The sequence below is a fragment of the Sciurus vulgaris genome, assembly GCF_902686455.1.
Source record: "Sciurus vulgaris genome assembly, chromosome: 14".
NCBI lineage: Eukaryota > Metazoa > Chordata > Mammalia > Rodentia > Sciuridae > Sciurus > Sciurus vulgaris.
This window is the reverse complement of record NC_136475.1, coordinates 46,405,381-46,424,597: the sequence shown is the minus strand read 5'-3', so window position 1 is coordinate 46,424,597 and position 19,217 is coordinate 46,405,381. Positions and strand designations below refer to the sequence as shown.

The 19,217-nt window shown below is 35.4% G+C and overlaps 1 protein-coding gene across 7 annotated transcripts in view; it reads left to right on the top strand.

The window, feature by feature from the left end:
* Positions 1–19,217, top strand: part of SANBR (SANT and BTB domain regulator of CSR) — a 72,727-nt gene that overhangs the window by 15,395 nt on the left and 38,115 nt on the right. Inside the window, exons 1-4 of one of the 7 annotated variants that reach the window (XM_079109703.1) lie at positions 6,968–7,245; positions 11,535–11,693; positions 17,909–18,095; positions 18,947–19,040. In XM_079109703.1, coding sequence (XP_078965829.1) covers positions 11,544–11,693; positions 17,909–18,095; positions 18,947–19,040 — 431 coding nt within the window. In that variant the 5' untranslated portion in view covers positions 6,968–7,245; positions 11,535–11,543. Of the gene's footprint in view, positions 1–6,967; positions 7,246–7,372; positions 7,676–7,748; positions 8,741–11,534; positions 11,694–17,086; positions 17,181–17,908; positions 18,096–18,946; positions 19,041–19,217 lie in introns of those variants that run through there. The other 6 variants (XM_079109707.1, XM_079109705.1, XM_079109706.1 and 3 more) reach the window with 6 other exon arrangements.

The following is a 19,217-nucleotide window of genomic DNA, read 5'->3' as shown; positions in this document are numbered from 1 at the left end:
ATTAAAATATGTAAAAAAAACAAACTGTATATTTTTGATCATTTAAACTTGATTTCAATATATTCATAATTTAGCACACTGAAGAAGTTTTAATTTAAAGTGAATAGGAAGCACAAAGCCCTGGGTTCAATCTCCAGCACCACAAAAAGAAAAAAAAAAAAAAAAAAAAAAAAAAAGTGAATAGGTAGGCTTCAGTTTGAAAATAAGCCCCATGGAAAAAAGGCAAAGTCATATAGGGAACATTCCCTTTATTTTTTTATTTCTTATTGGTACATTATAATTATACATAATAGCAGGATTCATTTTGATATGTTCATCCCTGCACATAACATAATTTGGTCAATTATATCCCAGTCCTGCACCTTTTCCTCCTTTCCGCCCTCCCACTAACCTTATTCCTCTACTTTGCTGGTTTTTCTTCTATTTTTATGAAATCCATTCTCCTCCACTTTTTTTGGTTTTTTTGGTTTCTTTCCTTTTTTCTCTCTAGCTTCCACATATAAGAGAAAACAGACTCGACTTTCTGAGACTGGCTTCTTTCACTTAACCTGATTTTTCCAGTTCCATCCATTTTCCTGCAAATGACATAATTTCACTCTTCTTTTTAGCTGAGTAAAACTTCATTTTATCTATTTACCACATTTTCTTTATCCAGTCATCTGCTGACAGGACACCTAAGCTGGTTCAGTAACCCTAACCTGGCTATTGTGAATTTGAAAGCATTCCTTTTAGACGGACTAATTAGAATTGATACTTTGCCTCCAGCGATTTCATTTTACCTATTCTGTTTCTAATGCATTTGCTTCCAAGATCTGCAAATTTTTAGATTCATCTTTCTAATAAATTCAGGAAACTTCACAACCATTATATTCATTCTGTATGTTCTTTTGAAAACTTAAAATTAGACCTATATTAGGCCGGGTGTGGTGGCACGCCTGTAATCCCAGCGGCTGAGGAGGCTGAGGCAGGAGGATCAAGAGTTCAAAGCCAACCTCAGCAATAGCTAGGTGCTAAGCAACTCAGTGAAACCCTGTCTCTATAAATAAAATACAAAACAGGGCTGGGAATGTGGCTCAGTGGTTAAGTGCTCCTGAGTTCAATCCCAGTGCCCCCCCCCCCAAAATTAGACCTATATTAGACCTCATTCTGTCTTCCCAGTCTCTTTCTTAATTTTCATCTCTTTGTGTTCCATTCTGAGTACTTATTTAATGTATATTTGCCTGTTCACTGAGCTGTGTCTATTCATTGAATTCATTCACTGAGGTTTTTTTAAATTTCCCATAATTACATTTTAATACCCATATTTTAAATTTTAATAATTATATATTTCAATGATTATGTTTTATCTAGAATTAGTCTTTTTAATCTCCTGTTCATTCCGGTTACTTTATTGCACCCTTTATTTAAGCACACCATGTTTTGTCTCCAAGAGTTCCAATATCTGCAAATCCTTGAGAGTAAAATGTTTGTTATTTTGGCTGGCTCTCAGTATCTGGCCTCTTCACATATATAGTGATATTTAGAGTTCTTTGCTTGCTAATATATGTGAATTCTGCAAGCCAATACTGGGAAATGCTTGACTCCATAGAGGATTTGCTACTGTCCTCACTGGTAAATAGTATGGGAGTATCACCATTTTGGAACCATGTTAGGCCTCCCTTGGAGAGCTTACATAAGAGTGGGAAGCCAGGATCACGTTCCCCCCACTTTATTTGCTAGCCTAAACCTGTGTGTACTGACAGCTAGGCTGCTTGTAAGGGTGTCTACCCTCAAGGAACCCACATTCCTCCATCTGCCTAGTTTTCCAGCTCATCAGTTCTGATTGGTTTTTGCCCCTCTCCTGGACTACCTCGGCGATCAACGGTGCTTGAATGCATATGTCTCAGCCCAGCTCTGTCTTGTTAACCAAGAGAGTCTCACATATAGTCCTCTACCAGAAGTAGAGGTTCCCTCCAATTTCCAGACTCTAATAGCCAATTGTTACAAATTTAACCTTTTGAGAAATCAATAATATTTAGTGGTTATATTTCTTTGGATGCTCGGGGTTTTTTAACTACTAAAGGTATTTACTTTCTAAAAACAAATCCTTAGTTTGAAATTAACTAGGAAATATATTCTCAAGGAGATATGAGGAGAAATAAGGAATGAAGGATATTAATACTAGAAAGTAGAAAAGGTATCATTCCATGAAAAAAGTATTAGCAAACTTAATAAACCCAACAGCCATGACAATTTCATTTATTTTTCTCATTTTGCCACAGATCTTCACAGGGCCTTAAATTGAAATAAGCATTTGAAAACTTCTGCTTTAAGACCTAGGAAGATAATTAAATGCTTTCTGACTCATGAGAGGAAAGGCAGATACATTTATAATGTGTAGTTTTGAGTATATTTTGTAATCTATAATAATAGTCTTGGAAACTCTTTGAAAATTAGTCAACCATGTGTGATACATAGCAACCAAACTCATAATTAATTAGAAAAATCCACTTCTCTACCACTTTATTAAATGATTAAATGTGTTTTTCCATTTTTATGTTAAAATGCAAACTTAAAAAACAATCAAAATGAAAATCTTAATATGAATGGTTAACACATTTTTCACTTGAAACAATATTCTATAAGCTGAAAATGGATCAAATTCATACATTTCTAGGACTGGAAGATGAGAAGATTAAGTAAGATGCCTACCAAACTAATAAAAATTATTGTGAATACCAATTAGAGGAATCTGTGTATTTTCAAGGGTGGAATATTTCACTTCTGATCAAAATTTTTAAATGTGGGGTCAAACCTTATGTTTAAGTTCCAGCTCTGCTGCATTCCTAGTTAGTTTTCTGAGACAACTTATCCTCTGAACCTCACTTTCTCATCTACAAAATTAACATAAAAATCATAACTACTTCACTGAGTTGTTGAGAGGACTAAAGAATTCTGTTTTTCATGCACTTGGCAGAGCACCTGACGTATAGTAAGGACTCAGTATATATTAACTTGTTACTAGCCGTTTGTTAATAACCATGTTATCAATATGTGGTTTTGAATTGGACACTAAGGACTCCTGCTAATGGGATCAAGTGAAAAAATACATTTTGGGAACAGGAACATTCTTGAGTACTACTCTAATCAAAGAATGGGAGATTCTCTCTGTTTTCCAGCACAGGTACTAAAAGACAAGGGGGTAAATACTGTTATGCAATAAGAAGTCAGGATTCTGCAATGTTGGGCATTTCTACCACACACGTGATGACACCATGGAGGACTTGTATTCTCAACACTTGGAATCTCAAGTGGTATTATAAATTGGGGCCTCCATTTTTGGGTAGTAAAAAAAACTCCCCACTCAAATATGACCATCAGAAACACATGGGAAATAAACATGGTCCCCAACATAACACCTTTTAATTTTTTAGAGACCTTGATGCAAATGAAAGAAATATATAAATACCTTTCTTTTACTTTCCCACATTCTTTTTGGTTTTGTACAACCTTTTGCTATGTATGGAGGGGAAAAAAAATAAAGTCTTGTTCTCTGACATGTTTGTTCATAGCTGGAGTCCCAAAGGCATTTGCATTTATTTTTATTGCCTTTTATTTATGAATATAAAATGGGCTTTTTTCAATACAAAATGGGAGTTTCTTTTTAGTTTCACATTTTACCATAGCTAAAAATGTTTTAAGGGGCTGGGGATACAGTTCATTTGATAGAGTGCTTGCCTCACAAGCACAAGGCCCTGGGTTCAATCCCCAGCACCAAAAAAAAAAAAAAAAAAAAAGTTTTAAAAATAATTTATTTATTGGAGTCAATAATCAAGGTCTGTGTAGCTTATCCCTGAGATGGAATTATTGGTGTAGAAACTAATTGACTACCAATAGTCACACTTCCTAATTTATAAGTAGAACTCCCAGATGCTCACAGCTTACATTTTCTAGCCACCTCCTTCACAGTTAAGTTCTAGTGGGATATAAGGGGAAGTGATGATGGATATGACTTCTGAATCATGCCCTTAAAAGTACTGAAGCATACAAGTATATGAAAAAATGCCCAACATCTAATTATCAGGGAAATGCAAATCAATGGCACAAGGTACAATTCAGCTATGCAGGAGGCTGAGGCAGAAGCATTGCAAACTCAAGGCTCATCTCAGTAATTTAGAAAGACCCTGTCTCAAAATAAAAAATAAAAGTGGTGGGAGCATAGCTCAGTAGTGAAGCACCTCTGGGTTCAATCCCTGCTACCAAAAAAAAAGTGTGTTGAGATGCTGCCTCACACCTATTAGAATGGATACCATTAAAACACAAAAAAGCAAAGGTAATAATTGTTGGCAAGGATGTAGAGAAAAAAGTTCCCTTGCATACTGTTAGTGGGAATGTAAATTAGTATATCCACTATGGAAATTTATGGAGGTTTCTCAAAATATTAAAAATAAAGCAATCATACAATCCAGCAATCCCTCTACTGTGTATATATCCCAAGCAAACGAAAACAATGTCAAAGAGATGCCTTCAATCCCATGTTCATTGCAGCATTATTCACAGTAGCCAAGATAAAGAATCAGCCCAAGTGTTCATCAATGGATGAATAAAGAAAATGTGGTATGGATACAAGATGGAAAACTATACAGTCTTTAAAAAAGAAAATTGGGGCTAGGGTTGTGGCTCAGTGGTAGAGCACTCCCCTAGCAAGTGTGAGGCAATGGGTTCCATCCTCAGTACCACATAAAAATAAATAATTGTGTCCATCCACAACTAGAAAATATTTTAAAAATAAAAAAGAAGAAAATCCTGTCATTTATGACAACATGGATGAACCTGGAGAACGTTAAGCTAAGTGAAATGAGGCAGGCACAGAAAGACAAATACTGCATGATCTTATAAGTGAAATCCAAAATCAAATGCAAAGAGTAAAATGATAGTTACCAGGGGCTGGGTGTGGTGGCAGAATTGGGGAGATGTTAGTCAAAGGATACAAAATTTCAATTAGGTATTGAACAACATGGTAACTATAGTTAATAACTATATTATGCAGTTAAATATTGCTAAGAGTATATTTTAAGTATTCTTCACAATAAATATGTAAATAATAATGCACAAATAAGTATGTGAGTCAGTATACACATTAGCTTGATTTTTGCCATTCTACAATGGTTATATATTTGAAAACAGTATGTTGTATACCATAAATATGTACAATTTTTGTCAATTAAAAAATTTTTTAGGGCTGGGGTTGTGGCTCAGTGGAAGAGTGCATGCCTAGCATGTGTGAGGCACTGAGTTCGATCCTCAGCACCACATATAAATAAATAAAATAAAGGTCCATTGACAACTAAAACATGTATATATATATATATATATATATATATATATATATATATATATATATAATTTTTTTTAAAGTATTGGGGTATGTATTTCTCTTGCCCTGTCCCTGCATTCCTTCTGCAGAGGAGGAAGTAGAAGTAATAGTTCCTTAACCATTTAGATGCTGAGATGAAAACTGTGTCAAAAATGACAAACCAGTCTCACCAATCCTGAATCACCCACCTCTACTATAATTTGAAATAAATAAACTTTTATTTTGTTTCAGACGCTGTGTTGCGGGGGTCTCCTTATTTAAACAACTTAGATTGTACTAAAATCAATAGAGGCATAAATGATCTTATGCATACAAAAGATTACAGTTGGAGAGGAAGGGGAATTGAGTGGAAGCCTTAGATGAAATTTCCCAAGAAGAAACATCTGTATAAAGCCAAAATTCTCCTTTGGCCAAAGGTAACTGAACCTAATGAGTTAGACATTTAATCTTGGATAAGCTGCTTACCTTTACCACGTTTAAGCTTTAAACTGAAAAGACTGAAGAAGTTGATCTCTCAAGGATCCCTTCTAGCTCTGTCATTCTGTAAATATGTTGTCCTAGAAAGGATGAGTGATGAGAAAATGTTTCAGATACTAAGTATCCAAACTGACCACTCAGAGATGCTAAATAGTATGTGTATGGACAACAGGGGCTCCAGCAGGAAAGCTCTATTTTCTTCAATCTGTTTGTAAACTGGTTAATTCTTAAATTAACATCTCTTTTAGTTGAATCTTGCTTTTGCAAAAAGAGGCAGCCAACACACATTCTTTCTCTGAACCACTTCCCTCAGAGCTATAAGCTTGTTAATTGGCCTTTCAAGTTAACACAGTTGACATTTTCCCCAATACATATATCTAAAATCCATTACGAATTGTTCTTGTCCTGATGGTTTAACACCATCATAATTAAGTACCAACCTATGTGAAAGAAGAAAGGAAATAAATAACAAGTAGTTTCTCTTTAAGCATTTAACCTAGTATCTCTGTGGTACAAACTTTGTCTAACTTTAATGTATTTGTGGAAGAAAAATAATAAAAGATTTTCAAAAAGTCACAGGTCAATTTTAAGAAAACTGACATTCTGTACAGTGACTCACTTAATCTCTATTTAATCATCAGATATCAGTACAGTATTTATTTAGATAAGGTTTTATTTTTTCCGTCCTTTCTGGGCTAACAACTTGGCTTCACAGAACAGACACATTTCAAATGCATTTTCCCTATAACACTGAGCCTGTACATTTTACTAGATTTCCAGTAGTGGTATTCACCATAGTAACACAACCTTGCCAAATCTATTAATGTATGAAAACCGAATTTATAATTCAGAGCTGTGCTACACACAGGATACCCTCGGTGTCCGCGTTACCTAAGCAGATATACCAAAATGACCGGCACCGTAAACCATTTCACTCATTCTTTTAATTCGAGTTCCTTTATCTCCCAAATACCCCTCTTTCTTCTAGACTAGGTTTTGGTCACCTAAGACGAAGCTCCGAGGACCTGGTTGCTAAGAGACAAGACGCTGGGAGGGTGGGGACGCTGCACTGCGACAAGCAGGGGGGCAAAATGCAGAGGGGGAAGGATAAGGCTAGAAAGCTGCCCGCCACCGACGCCGCCGCGCCTCCAGCCCCTCAGGAGCTCGTCGCTCATTGGCTCCGCCGCCGCGGCGCTGGCCCACGATTGGCCGAGCATCATTGGGCCCAGGGCTCCCCCCCACTTTTCGGTGGTGGTGCCGGGCGGTAGCCTGCGAGCGGACAGGGGCGGTGCGTGAGGGCGACGCGGTCCGGGTTGCGGGCTGGGTCGTAGGGGCCTCTTGGCGCGAGCGCGGGCGGCACCAGCCACTGCAGGTGACAGAGTCGCGGCGAGGGTTGCTGCGGGCCTGTGGAGGTGAGCGAGACCCCGAAGGGCTCAGGCGCCCGCCGGGAGCAGGAAGTAGAGCGAAGGGCGGTACCGCTCGCCGCCAGCGGGCACCGCTGCTGCTCCCACCCCGGCAGGGTGAGCTGGGCCGGAGCCTCGCTCGCCCAAACGCACCCGAACGCCCTCACGCGCTGCCCGCCGCGCACCCCGCAGCCAGCGGACCAGGCTCCCGCCACCCGCCTGCTCCCTTCCCTGCAGCGAATCCCGCCCGCGCAGCCCCATCTTCGGGAGCCCCCGTTTCTGTCCCGCATCTGTCCCCGCCTCGCCCCGCTGCCCGGCGCCTTTGTCTGCCTTTCACCCACCCCACCCCCGAGACTGCGCCCAAACCGGGTGGGGCCGAATCTCGAGGGTCCTGGGGTTGCCCCGAGGACACGCCACGCTGGGAGCCTCCAGGCCCGAGGTTTGAAGGGCTTTGACCCACTGATCCTGGGTGCGGGATGTGATTTTACTTTCTCTCTCAGGAGCAAAGCCGACTCTCGGTTCTCGTTCGTGGTCAGGGTCAGGAAATCCGGCTCTAGGCTTCTCTCAGGTCCAGGGTGACTCTGTTACCTCCCCTCTCTGTTACACCAAAGGCCTTGGACCTGCCCCACTGGCCCTCTTGCCGTCTTGCCACTGCCTAGCGGGGGAAATTCTCTGTCTACAAGAACCTTTTCTGTTTGAAAAAAGAAAAAAATTAGATGCTTGTCATGGACCTCTATGTGGTAGATTAAGTCTAATATATACATAAACCAAGATATGGGAATAAGGGAGGAGCTGTGGGGAATGCTCTTTAAATAGTGTAAACTATTGCATAGAATTTCTATTTGTGGTATGATGTCTTACTTTAAACGTATAAAAAAATTTGATATTTTATAAATGGGAGTGGATTTAGTAGTAGGGTAATTTAACTTTTATTGTCACACTCAGTTATTAATCCTTGGAAAATTTTTATGCTAATAGTGGACAAAGTAGGAAGGGGGAACATAAAGGTAGCAGTAAATCACTTCACACATTTTTTATGCGAAATGGTGTGCTACTGCTTCACAGTGTTATTTCTCAGGATAATCCTAAAGGTAGCTGTTGTTTTTCACATAACTAAGACAGTTGAAGCCCCAGGTTGCACTACTAGAAGTGGTAAAGCTGAATAAACATGTACAACTCAATTTACTTCATTTGGGATATTACTGTCTCTCCTTTTATCCCTCATATTAATCTTTATGAATCTGTTTAATCCAAGGATCTCAGAAATAGTAATCCTGCTATTACAAACATATAGTCCTCACTGTGTGCCAGGTAGTACTTTCCATCAAAAGTATATATGAGCTAGCTATTATTGTCTTCTTTGTTTTAGAGATGTGGAAATTAAGGTACAGAAATTATCTGAACCAGATAATATCTTGAATGGTAGATCCAGGATGCAAACTTGAACAATTTGACTCCAAAATCTACACTCATAATCACTACATGATACTGGCCCTTCAATAAGGTACATCTCTGGTTGGTAGGAAGATTAATATTTTTTCTTTGCATGTTTCTTTTTAATGTTCACTTAAATAGATATAGGATAGCTATGATGTCTGCCACCTGATATCTTATACCAGTTACATAGTACTAGTCATACACAGTATTAGTCATAGTTACATTGGAAGTCCAACACCTGTGAACACAATCCTAGGAAGTAGGTGCTGTTATTGTATGCTGCATCTCATTTGTTAGGTACTTTTATCTTCAGAGTTCTTTCACAAAACAAGTCCTTTGATTCTCTCCACACCGCAAGAGGTGTTTTCATCACCTATTTTTAGAGCTGCAGTTCAACAAGATTCAATGACATACTTTTACTGGCATTGTGTTACTGCTAGAACTCAATTCAGAGCTTCAGACTATTCTGTATGCTGCTTTTTCCACTGTATTGGTCTGTTAATGGAGCTTTGCTTTGTACTAAAATATAGCCTATCCTAAAATAGGCTATATTTTCCCATAGAAATTTTAGCTGATATTCGGAGATTGTATTTCCAAACCAGAATCCAGTGTCAGTTAAGTCATAGGTATGACTAGCCATAGATCTTTGTCATTTTCATCTGTAAATTTATGATCCAAGTTCAGATATGGTGCCTGACACCTAATGGGGGCTTAGTAGTATTTTTATTTTATTTATTGATTTTTTTTTTAAACTGGGCATAACCCAGGACTATTTTATCATTGAGTTACATCTCCAGCTCTTTTTTATTTTTAATTTTGAGACAAGCTTTCACTAAATTGCCCAGGCTGATCTCAAACTTATAGTTCTCCTGCCTTAGCCTCCCAAGTTACTAGGATTGCAAGCATTCACCACTGAGCCCCTCTCCTTAGTAAATGTTTGAATAAAATAAGTGACTTAAACACTTTTAACATTAAAAAGTTCTTAAAATGTTTGAATGGGTAGCTTTTTTTGTTTCCAAAACCACAGTCTTTCCCCTCATTCACCTCACAATTAAAAGCTTTCAAAGTTCTTTAATTGAAACATAATTAGCTTCAAATGAATTTGCTTCTTTACCTCCTTATCCTAAACATCATCATTTCCAACCCAGTGCCTTCCCTCTTATATAGACTGGAAAGAACATGGATTTGAGAGTCAGTTTTACCTAAGGTTGAGTCCTTACTATGCATCTTATAAGCTCTGTGACCTTGTACAAATCACTAAACTCTGAACCTGTTTCTAATCTTATAAAATTAGAAAAAACCTCTTTTATAGGCATGAGGATTTATTAAAATAACATGAAAAAGACTTAGCACAGTTCCAGGGCTCATAGTAGATAACAGCTGTAATGTGTTTCTCCTCTGCCTGTTCCATGGTTCCCCTCTGCTGGTTCTTATACAAAATAATATGTTTAAAATATGCTTTTCTGCTAGGATCTATTGCCAAAGCATAAACTCCTTGAGGACAGGGACCATATGGCATGGTCATAGAAGAGACTTTTATATCTAATTCATGTCAGAGGTGGGCTCACTAAATGTTGAATTACATCCATGTGGAAAGCCTTGTAGAGCATGAGAATACTTGGTGATATTATTGTCTGAAGGACTTGGACACCCTTGATTTAGATAGAGTGCACTAGATATGTTCTTCAAGGTCTCCTGGGTTAACTACAGGTTATGATGGAAAAGAGATGGATAGGAACCCTGGGAAGCCTCCACTCTGTAGGAGTGAGTATGTTTGAGGGGGTTATTGGCCACTTATACAAGTGGTAGTGTATGTGTATATGTGTGTGCGTAAGAATTAAACCTTATCCAGGCCAGTTGTCACTTTGCTTCGGAATACACAGAGGATGAAGAATTTTCCAAAAAAAAGTTGTTTCAAACATGTAAACATAGTACTAATTACAGTTGTTGATATAATATCTCTACCATTTTTAACTAATAACCACAGGGCACAATGACTATTATACTTAGCCTAAATTGTAAGATTAACTTTTAAGTTTCTTTTTATTACATAAGAAAAAAATTCAATTACTTAGCCTTCATCTTTTGTAGAATGAATATTTAGTCACAGAAAAAATAAAGGAATATTGCTTAGGAATAGAATGAAATTATAATTCTTAATTAAACAACTTGTTGCTGTGTTTGAGATTTTTAGTTTAGTTTTATTATCTGTGGTTTGCTAATTAGAGTATAATTCAGGCATATGTACAGAATTTTTTAGGAAGATAAATTTCATATTCCATTTTTCTCCCAGCAGTGTATTGTGAAAAAATTTGAATATACAGCAGAGTCTAAAAGAATTTTGTTGTAAACACACACAAATTCACCACCTAGATTCTACCATTAATATTTTGTTATGCTTTTTATTGCGTATTTATCCATCTGCTCATCCTATATATCCATTTATAAAGTCATAATATTCAGATGTTTTTGCATTTGAAGAAATTTGGGCTGAATATTCTGGGTTTATTTTAGGTAAATTTTATTTTTCCTTTATATAGTAGCTGTTTTTTAATTTGTTTGGTTTTGGGTTTTTTGTTTGCTTTGTGGTACTAGGAATTGAATCCAAGGGAGCTGTTCCACCAACCTACATCTCTAGTCCCTTTTTATTTTTGTATTTTGAGACAGTCTCACCAAGATGCCCAGATCGACCCCGAACTTGTGATCCTCTTGACTCAGGCTTCTGAATACCTGGGATTATAGGTGTGCACTACTACACACAGCTAGATAATTTTTAGGAATGCATTATAACTGATTTATAATTTTATGAAAACATACGAATTTCAGATATAAATAAAACTCTTTGTCCTCTCTATCCCTAGTTCCAAAAGATGAGTCGTGGATATTCAGAAAACAACAATTTCCTGAACAATAACAACCAAATGGTATTGGACATGATCCTTTATCCATTAATTGGAATCCCTCAGACCATCAACTGGGAAACTGTGGCAAGGCTTGTACCTGGATTAACACCCAAAGAGGTAAACAACATTCCCCCAGATATCTCCAAAAATAAAAAAGGAAAAAAATGAGCAAATTTAAATCATTTTATATATGCATATGCAGATATAAATACTGTATGTACATATTTATATGATTGACTAGATACAAGCTATGAAAATTATATATTAACCCACTTTTCTCTTTAACCTACTAGGAAGCCTTAGGTTACATCAAGACATTATTTGCCTTTACTTGCATCTCTCCAATGCCAAGTTCCTTCCCTACCTTTTTCTTTTTTCCCCCTTTTACCACACACAGTTAAAATATTTCTTGGTACCAATTTAATTGTCAACAGAAAAGTAAATAGGCCCTGAAATATTCTGTCATCTTGATAATCTAGATGATTTTATTGTTATCCTCAAAATCTAAACTTAAAATGTAAAAATTCTTAGAGGGAACACATATATTTTTATAACTCATTCATTAACACTAGTTTGCAAAGCACCTCAGAACTTTTGTTGCTAAAAGGAATACATAGAATTATACAAGTAGAAAAGACAATAATTTTCTCTAATAGATTTTAAGCATATTACTCACTGCCTGGCCTATCAAACACACTCAATATAGGTGTCAAATCAGTGAATGAATGAAGTTTCGTCCTATGCTCTTACAACTGAGAAAGCCAGCCCCACAGAGATTACTTGTTCTCAGCTATGTGTAGGTCTTTGTGCAATCATGAGGGAATTTATTTTTTAATGTATATCATCACTTCCTAATTTATATATTAACTTTTGGATTTTTACATTAGGTTTTGAAGCAAGAGAAACTCGAATTCATCTGTTATTCCAACTTTTTATTATAAATACCTTCACACAGGGGCTGGGGTTGTGACTCAGTGGTAAAGCACTCGCCTAGCATGTGTGAGGTACTGGGTTTGATCCTCAGCACCACATAAAAATAAATAAATAAAAATTAAGGTACTGTGTCCATCTACAAAAAAAAAATTTAAAAATTAAAATAAAAATGAATGCCTTCACACATTCAGAAAAGTTCAAATAATAGTACACTGTTCTGATTTCCTTAAGATAGGCTCAGCAATTCTAGGTATTTGCTTGATCTCTTTGTATAATTTTTTCTAGAACTTACAAAAGTATGTTTTAGACATCATGATACTTCATCCCTATGGATTGTGGCATACATCTCCTTAGAATAAGGACATTATTACATAATCACAGTATCATTAACAAACCTAAGAAAATTAATAGTTCTATCATTCCATCTAATATTTACTGTCTTTAAATTCACTCAGGAATTTTTTTTAACTAAAATTCAAATAAATGTAAATCAGTATTTTTAGTACTACTAAATTTTAAATGATTTTTTATTCCTAAATGAAACACTAAAGAATACATACCTAGCTGGATGGTACAATTTTGAGTTCAGTCACAGCACCACAATGGAAAATGAGTACATACACCAAAAGCAACATACAAAATATAAGAATTGTAGTCAGAAAAACCTGAATTTACCTTAAAGCAAGCTGTAGACACCTATATATATTCTTCCCAATTTCTTTCTGTACCTGTATGAATTCTTAAAGTGGGCATACAACTTGCTTTTTGAAAAACACTAACCAAATTGTAAATATCTTTATATGCCAGTAATAGACTTCTGCAACATTTAATGGCTATTGTTCTTTTGTTTGAGCCATATCCTAATTAGTGAGCCAACATCCACCCCTCCTTTTTTCCTCCTCCCACCTCCCCCATACTAGGGATTGAACCCAGGGCCTTGTACAAGCTAAGCAAGTGCTTTACCACTGAGCCTTCCCTCTAGCCCTTTTTAATTTTTTTGATACAGGATCTCACTAAGTTGCTAAGGTTGACCTCGAACTTTGGATCCTCTTGCTTTAGCCTCCAAGGATTATAGGCATACATCACCAAGCCCAGCAAATCAGTTCCTTTTGTTGGATATTTAGGCTATTTTTTCCAATTTTGGTCTACTGTGATACTACTGTAACAAATATCTTATTCTGTTTTCCTTAGGGATTATCACAAAAGCAAAATCTCTAGGTCAGAAGGCACATGCATTTTTAAGGCATTTATTACATATTGTCATTGCCCACTAGAAAGTCATTCATGTTATATTCTAGTCAACACATCTGACTACCTGATCCTTACACGTTCTCTATTCAGTACTATTCTTGTGTGTTTTCAAAACTCTCATTTTATACATTCTCAATGTATAATTTGAATTTTAATAAATGTTTTCTTAAGATGTTTTGTTTTGTTCTGTTTTGTTTTGTTTTGGAATGAGGTCTTGATCTGTTGCCCAAGCTGGCCACAAACTCCTGGACTTAAATGATCTTCCTGGGCATCCCAAGTAGCTAAGATTAATGTTTTATTGTTCCATGTCTTTTTTCTATTTGTGAGTTTGTTGTTGTGTTATTAACTTAATAAGTTTTCTGTATTGTAAGTGTATTAACCCACGATCTGTCTTATTTTACTGTTTGTTTTCAGCCCATAAAGTTATTGTTATTCTGATATATACTTTTAAAAAAAGTTAACATCTGAATCTTTTTATTTTAATGTCTGCTTTTGTTGTCATGTTCACCTTCCGTTCTACTGATTATTTTTCCCTTTTTTGGTGGTGCTAGAGATTGAACCCAAGGCCTTGTACATAGTAGGCAAGCACTGTACTAACTAAGCTAGATCCCTAGCCCCTTCTGATTACTTTTATGTTTCTTGTATTTAAATCTTTTTTAAAAAATATTTTTAGTTGTAGATGGACACAATACCTTTATTTTATTTATTTATTTTTATGTTGTATTGAGGATCTAATCCAGTACCTCACACGTGCTTAGGTAAGTGCTCTATTACTGAGCCACAGTCCCAGCCCACATTTAAATCTTGATTCCATTGGAGTTTAAACTGTTTTCCTAAAGACTAGTTAATTGTCCCAATGTTCATTGAATATTTCAGTCTTTATTACTGGCTTGAAATTCTGTAGATCTATTATTCTAATCATTGATCTCTTTATCTAATAACCCACTGACATGTTCATGTTGACTCACTTAATTTTGGTATTATTTTAGCATTTATTAGACAAGAAAATTGTTATTTTTAATTTTCTTGAACATTCTCTTAATTTCCTGGATCACAATTTTTTTTTCTATTTCAAAGATGACGTGTTGATATTTTGAAAGTAAAGAAAAGATAAATTTTGGAGGGGGAATGGGGCACTGGAGATGAACTCAGGGATATTCACCCACTGAGCCACAACCATAACCCTATTTTGTATTTTATTTAGAGATGGAGTCTCACTGAGTTGCTTAGCTCCTCGCAGTTCCTGAGGCTGACTTTGAACTCCCAATCCTTCTGTGTCAGCTTCCTGAGCTGCTGGGATTACAGGCATGTGCCACCACGCCTGACAAGGATAAATTATTAAAAATTTTTTAGATAAGTGTTTAGCTTAGCTGAAATAGTCTTATCTAGTTTTTCTAAAGTACCTATATCATTTTACATTCCCACCAAAAACAGATGAGACTTCTAATTTCTCTGCATCTTTTCATTTTTATTATCTGTCTTTGATTATAGCCATCCTAACGTGTGTGGTGGTTTTGATTTGTATTTTCCTGACTACTAATAATGTAGAGCATCTTTTCATGTGTTTATTAACTATTTACACATATTCTTTGGAGAAATGTCTGTTTAGATCCTTTGACCTTGTTTTAAATTTTTAATTTTTGCTAGTAAGAATTTTTTATATATTCTATATACAAATCCCTTGTCAGATATATGACTTGGAAATATTTTTCTCCTGCCTTGTGGATTTTCTTTTCATTTTCTTGAGTTAAAAGTTTTTACTTTTAGGTACTGGGGATATAGCTCAGTTGGTAGAGTGCTTGCCTCTCAAGCACAAGGCCTTGGGCTCAATCCCCAGCACCGCAAAAAAAACAAAGCTTTTTAATTTTAATGAAATCCAGTAATCCAGTTTAGGTAATATTTGTTCCTCTTGCTTTTAGTGTCATATCTAAGAAACCACTACCTTATCCAATGTTACAAATGTTTATAACTGTGTTTCCTTCTAAGCATTTTATAGTTTTGACTTTTTTATTTGTCTTTTGATCTGTCTTGAGTTAATTTTTGAATATGGTGTGAAGTAGGAGGTCCAACTTCATTCTTTTGTATGCAGATCCCCCATAGTTTTTCTTAAACACAAAAGAGTATCTAATGATATAATTATTTACAGTTCACATGCTTTTTTATGCAGTCTTATATCAATTTCAAATATTAAGACTTTGTAAATTTCTTAAGTGTTAGTAATGACTGTAAGCTTTGGTAAACAAGATAAATCTACATTCCATTTCCAATATGACTATAAACTTTACCTGAAGATTTCAAAAGAATCCCTGTTTTAAAAGCTTAGCTACCAAAATATAAAATAAAATTAAATATATGAAGACAAGCTCTTCATTATAATTGAGGGGGGAAAAGTTTACCTACCACTTTCTCTGTATTACAAAGAATAATCTCATTTTTTTAAGAAAAATGAATTTAGTTAAACCATTTCTCTTTTGATCCTATAAATGTACACTTGTACCTGTACATTTTTATAATGATGTTATAGCATGTGTTTTATTTCTTTGCCCTGACTTCATCTGTACTTTTTTTTTTTTTTTAAACCAGGGATGAACTCAGGGGTACTGTACAGCTGAGCCACATGCCTAGTCCTTTTTTTTAATTTTAAGACAGGTTGTCACTAAATTCCTAAGGCTGGCCTCAAACTTGTGATCCTCCTACCTCAACCTCCCGAGCCACTGGGATTATAGGCATGCGCCACCACACCCGGCACATCTCTACTTCTTTTGTCTGCATACATAAAATATTTTCTCTGCTTCTCACTTATCATAATAATTATTTTTATTCAATTTAAGATTTTGTTTAAAGAGACAGACATGTTGTTTTTAAGATATTTCAATCTTACAAGGCTTTTAAAAAATATTTTAATTGGTCTATTATAACCATACATAATAGTGGAATTTGTTTTTACATATTTGTATATGTACACAATATACTTTGGTCAGTTTCATTCCTCAGTATTTCACCTCTCCCTTCCCACTTCCCTTACCCTAGTCCTCTTCCTCTAGTCTACTAGTCTCCCCCTTCTCTTTTAATGAGATTCACCCACTTTAAAAGTCTTTCTTAAAACTTTACTTTTCAAAGAACTAAGCTTTGGGTAGATATTTCTTTGTAGTAAAAGTAACCATGTAAACAGTCATTACCTAGTAGTGCTTGTTATCTTGTGGGTACTTGTTAAATACTTGTATAATAAATGAATGATTTGCACTTTCCTAATTGCTAATGCACATTATTCATTTAATATATATACATATATGTAGTATATATTTTTCTCCTTTTGCACCCCCCAGATTACTTGATCTGCTATCTAACTTGCCATCCACATTGATGTTGATGGAGATTTAAAAAAATGGATGCTATAACAGTGTTTGACGAAGACCTACAGTAAGGAAGGCATTTTATATTTGTGACCTAGTAAACACATATAAACAACATTTTCATGAAGGACTACTTAGCCTTACTATGCTTAATGCACTCTTGATATTTTCTAATCTATTGTACTCTTGTATTTTTTTTCCCAAAATGCTAACGTGGACCTTCTAAACTGATTTCATGAACAACTAATGGGTTAAGTAAAATATTCTAGAGCAAACTGTGCCCAGTAGGTGGCCAAGAAGTGTTGCTACAAAATGTTTCATTCAAGATAAAACTCACTGTCATTAAAAAACTTCTCATAGTACTAAAAAAAATCTAGTGTCACAAATCAGATACTCTTTGATTTGCTTTCCATTGAAGGTTAGAATTTGGTCTTATTCCTAGTAGAAACTCAGTTAATGTAAGAATAAAAGGCAGGTATTTAAATTGTTAATATTTTCAACTGATAATAGATGCATATCAAAAGAAATATGGTGAATAAAGATAGTTTTCATTTTTTCACATGAATGTCAACATTTTTTGCCTTTGGGTTAATGCGTATTAAAAAAAAATTCTACCCTGAATTTTAAAAGAGAAAAAAGTCAGAGGCCTTTGTGTATTGAAACATGTAAACTTTGTAGATGTCACCAACAGATTAATATTCACTTACAAAAAAATGATTGTAGGAAAATATCTTCAAATAGTGGGCAATAAAATATCTTTTAAAGTTTTATTTCTTTCATTTTATATCATGACAGTGTGCAAAAAGGTTTGATGAACTGAAGAGCAGTGGAAGCTCACCTGTTGACAACCAGTATTATCCCTTAATGGCTGCTGGAGAGAGTCCTGTTGAAACTTTAGCTACATATATCAAAACCTCACTTCTTGACACACAGGGAGATTTTCAGGAGACTCCAGTTGGTCAGGATTCAGTTTCCAAAACAGGTAAGATTTTAAAACAAAATGCAGTATTCCACAGAATTTTATACATTCCAATGAAGTTTTATTTTCTTGAAATGCTATTATAAACATTCATTTAAAAATCTATTATTATTTGCATTTTCTTACAGTTTAAAAATTATAATTGTCCTTTCTATGTTTTAAAAACCTCGTGTTACTATTTAGGTCAAACACTATTTCCAAAATAAAATCTTAACTATATCAAAATTTTCTACTCCAGTGTATTGGGCTAGTTATTTCATACATTATTTATTATTTGCTATGAATATACTTTTACTTTATTTTAAATAAATTTGACATATAAGTTTTACTTCTGTTTTTTTCCTACCAAGAGATCTTACTTGTCTCTCACATAATCTTTTTTTACATCTACTTTTTACTGCAGTTAACAGGAGAGTCAAATGATACAGTGGTAAGGTAGAAGAGGTGTTTTCTGGAAATAGCTAGTATTAGAAATCCTCTGAGTGTACTGAGTTACTCTCAATAGCAGTAGTCAGAGTATTGATATAAACATTTAAAGAGAAAACTATGCTGTTGGCTTTGAGCCATTTGACCCCTATTTGTACATATCACATCAGTATTTTTTTAAATCCTCATGGTAATTTTGTGACCTTTTTTAGCAATTTTGTGACCCTTTTTTTGGTACCATTTCTTTCGTATGCCTTTAAAAATATTAATATTATCATGAAAAATGCCACCTGGAAAATACCATCTTTAACTAGCCTTGGAAACCATGCATTTACAGTATTACCATTCAGTAAGTAAAAATCCATTCTCAGCTAGAAACGCTAACCCCCCACCCTTTTCTTTTGTATGTGTCTGTTTCTGTATTTAAGGAAGACATAGTATAGCTTCCACAAGGAATTGTTCTTCAGAAAGTGAAAATTGTACTACTCGTAATGGTGGAGGAAAGACTGAAGAATCTGAAGGGTAGGAGGCTGGTTATTTGCTAGCTAAGATTTAATATTAATATCAACTTTAAATTATAAAACATGATTAGTGATAATATGCATCAGTTACCATAATTCAGAAATTTCACACTACGCAATTGCTAAAACAGTTGAAATCAGCTTAGTTCACATGTTGAGTTATAAACAATTGCTTAAT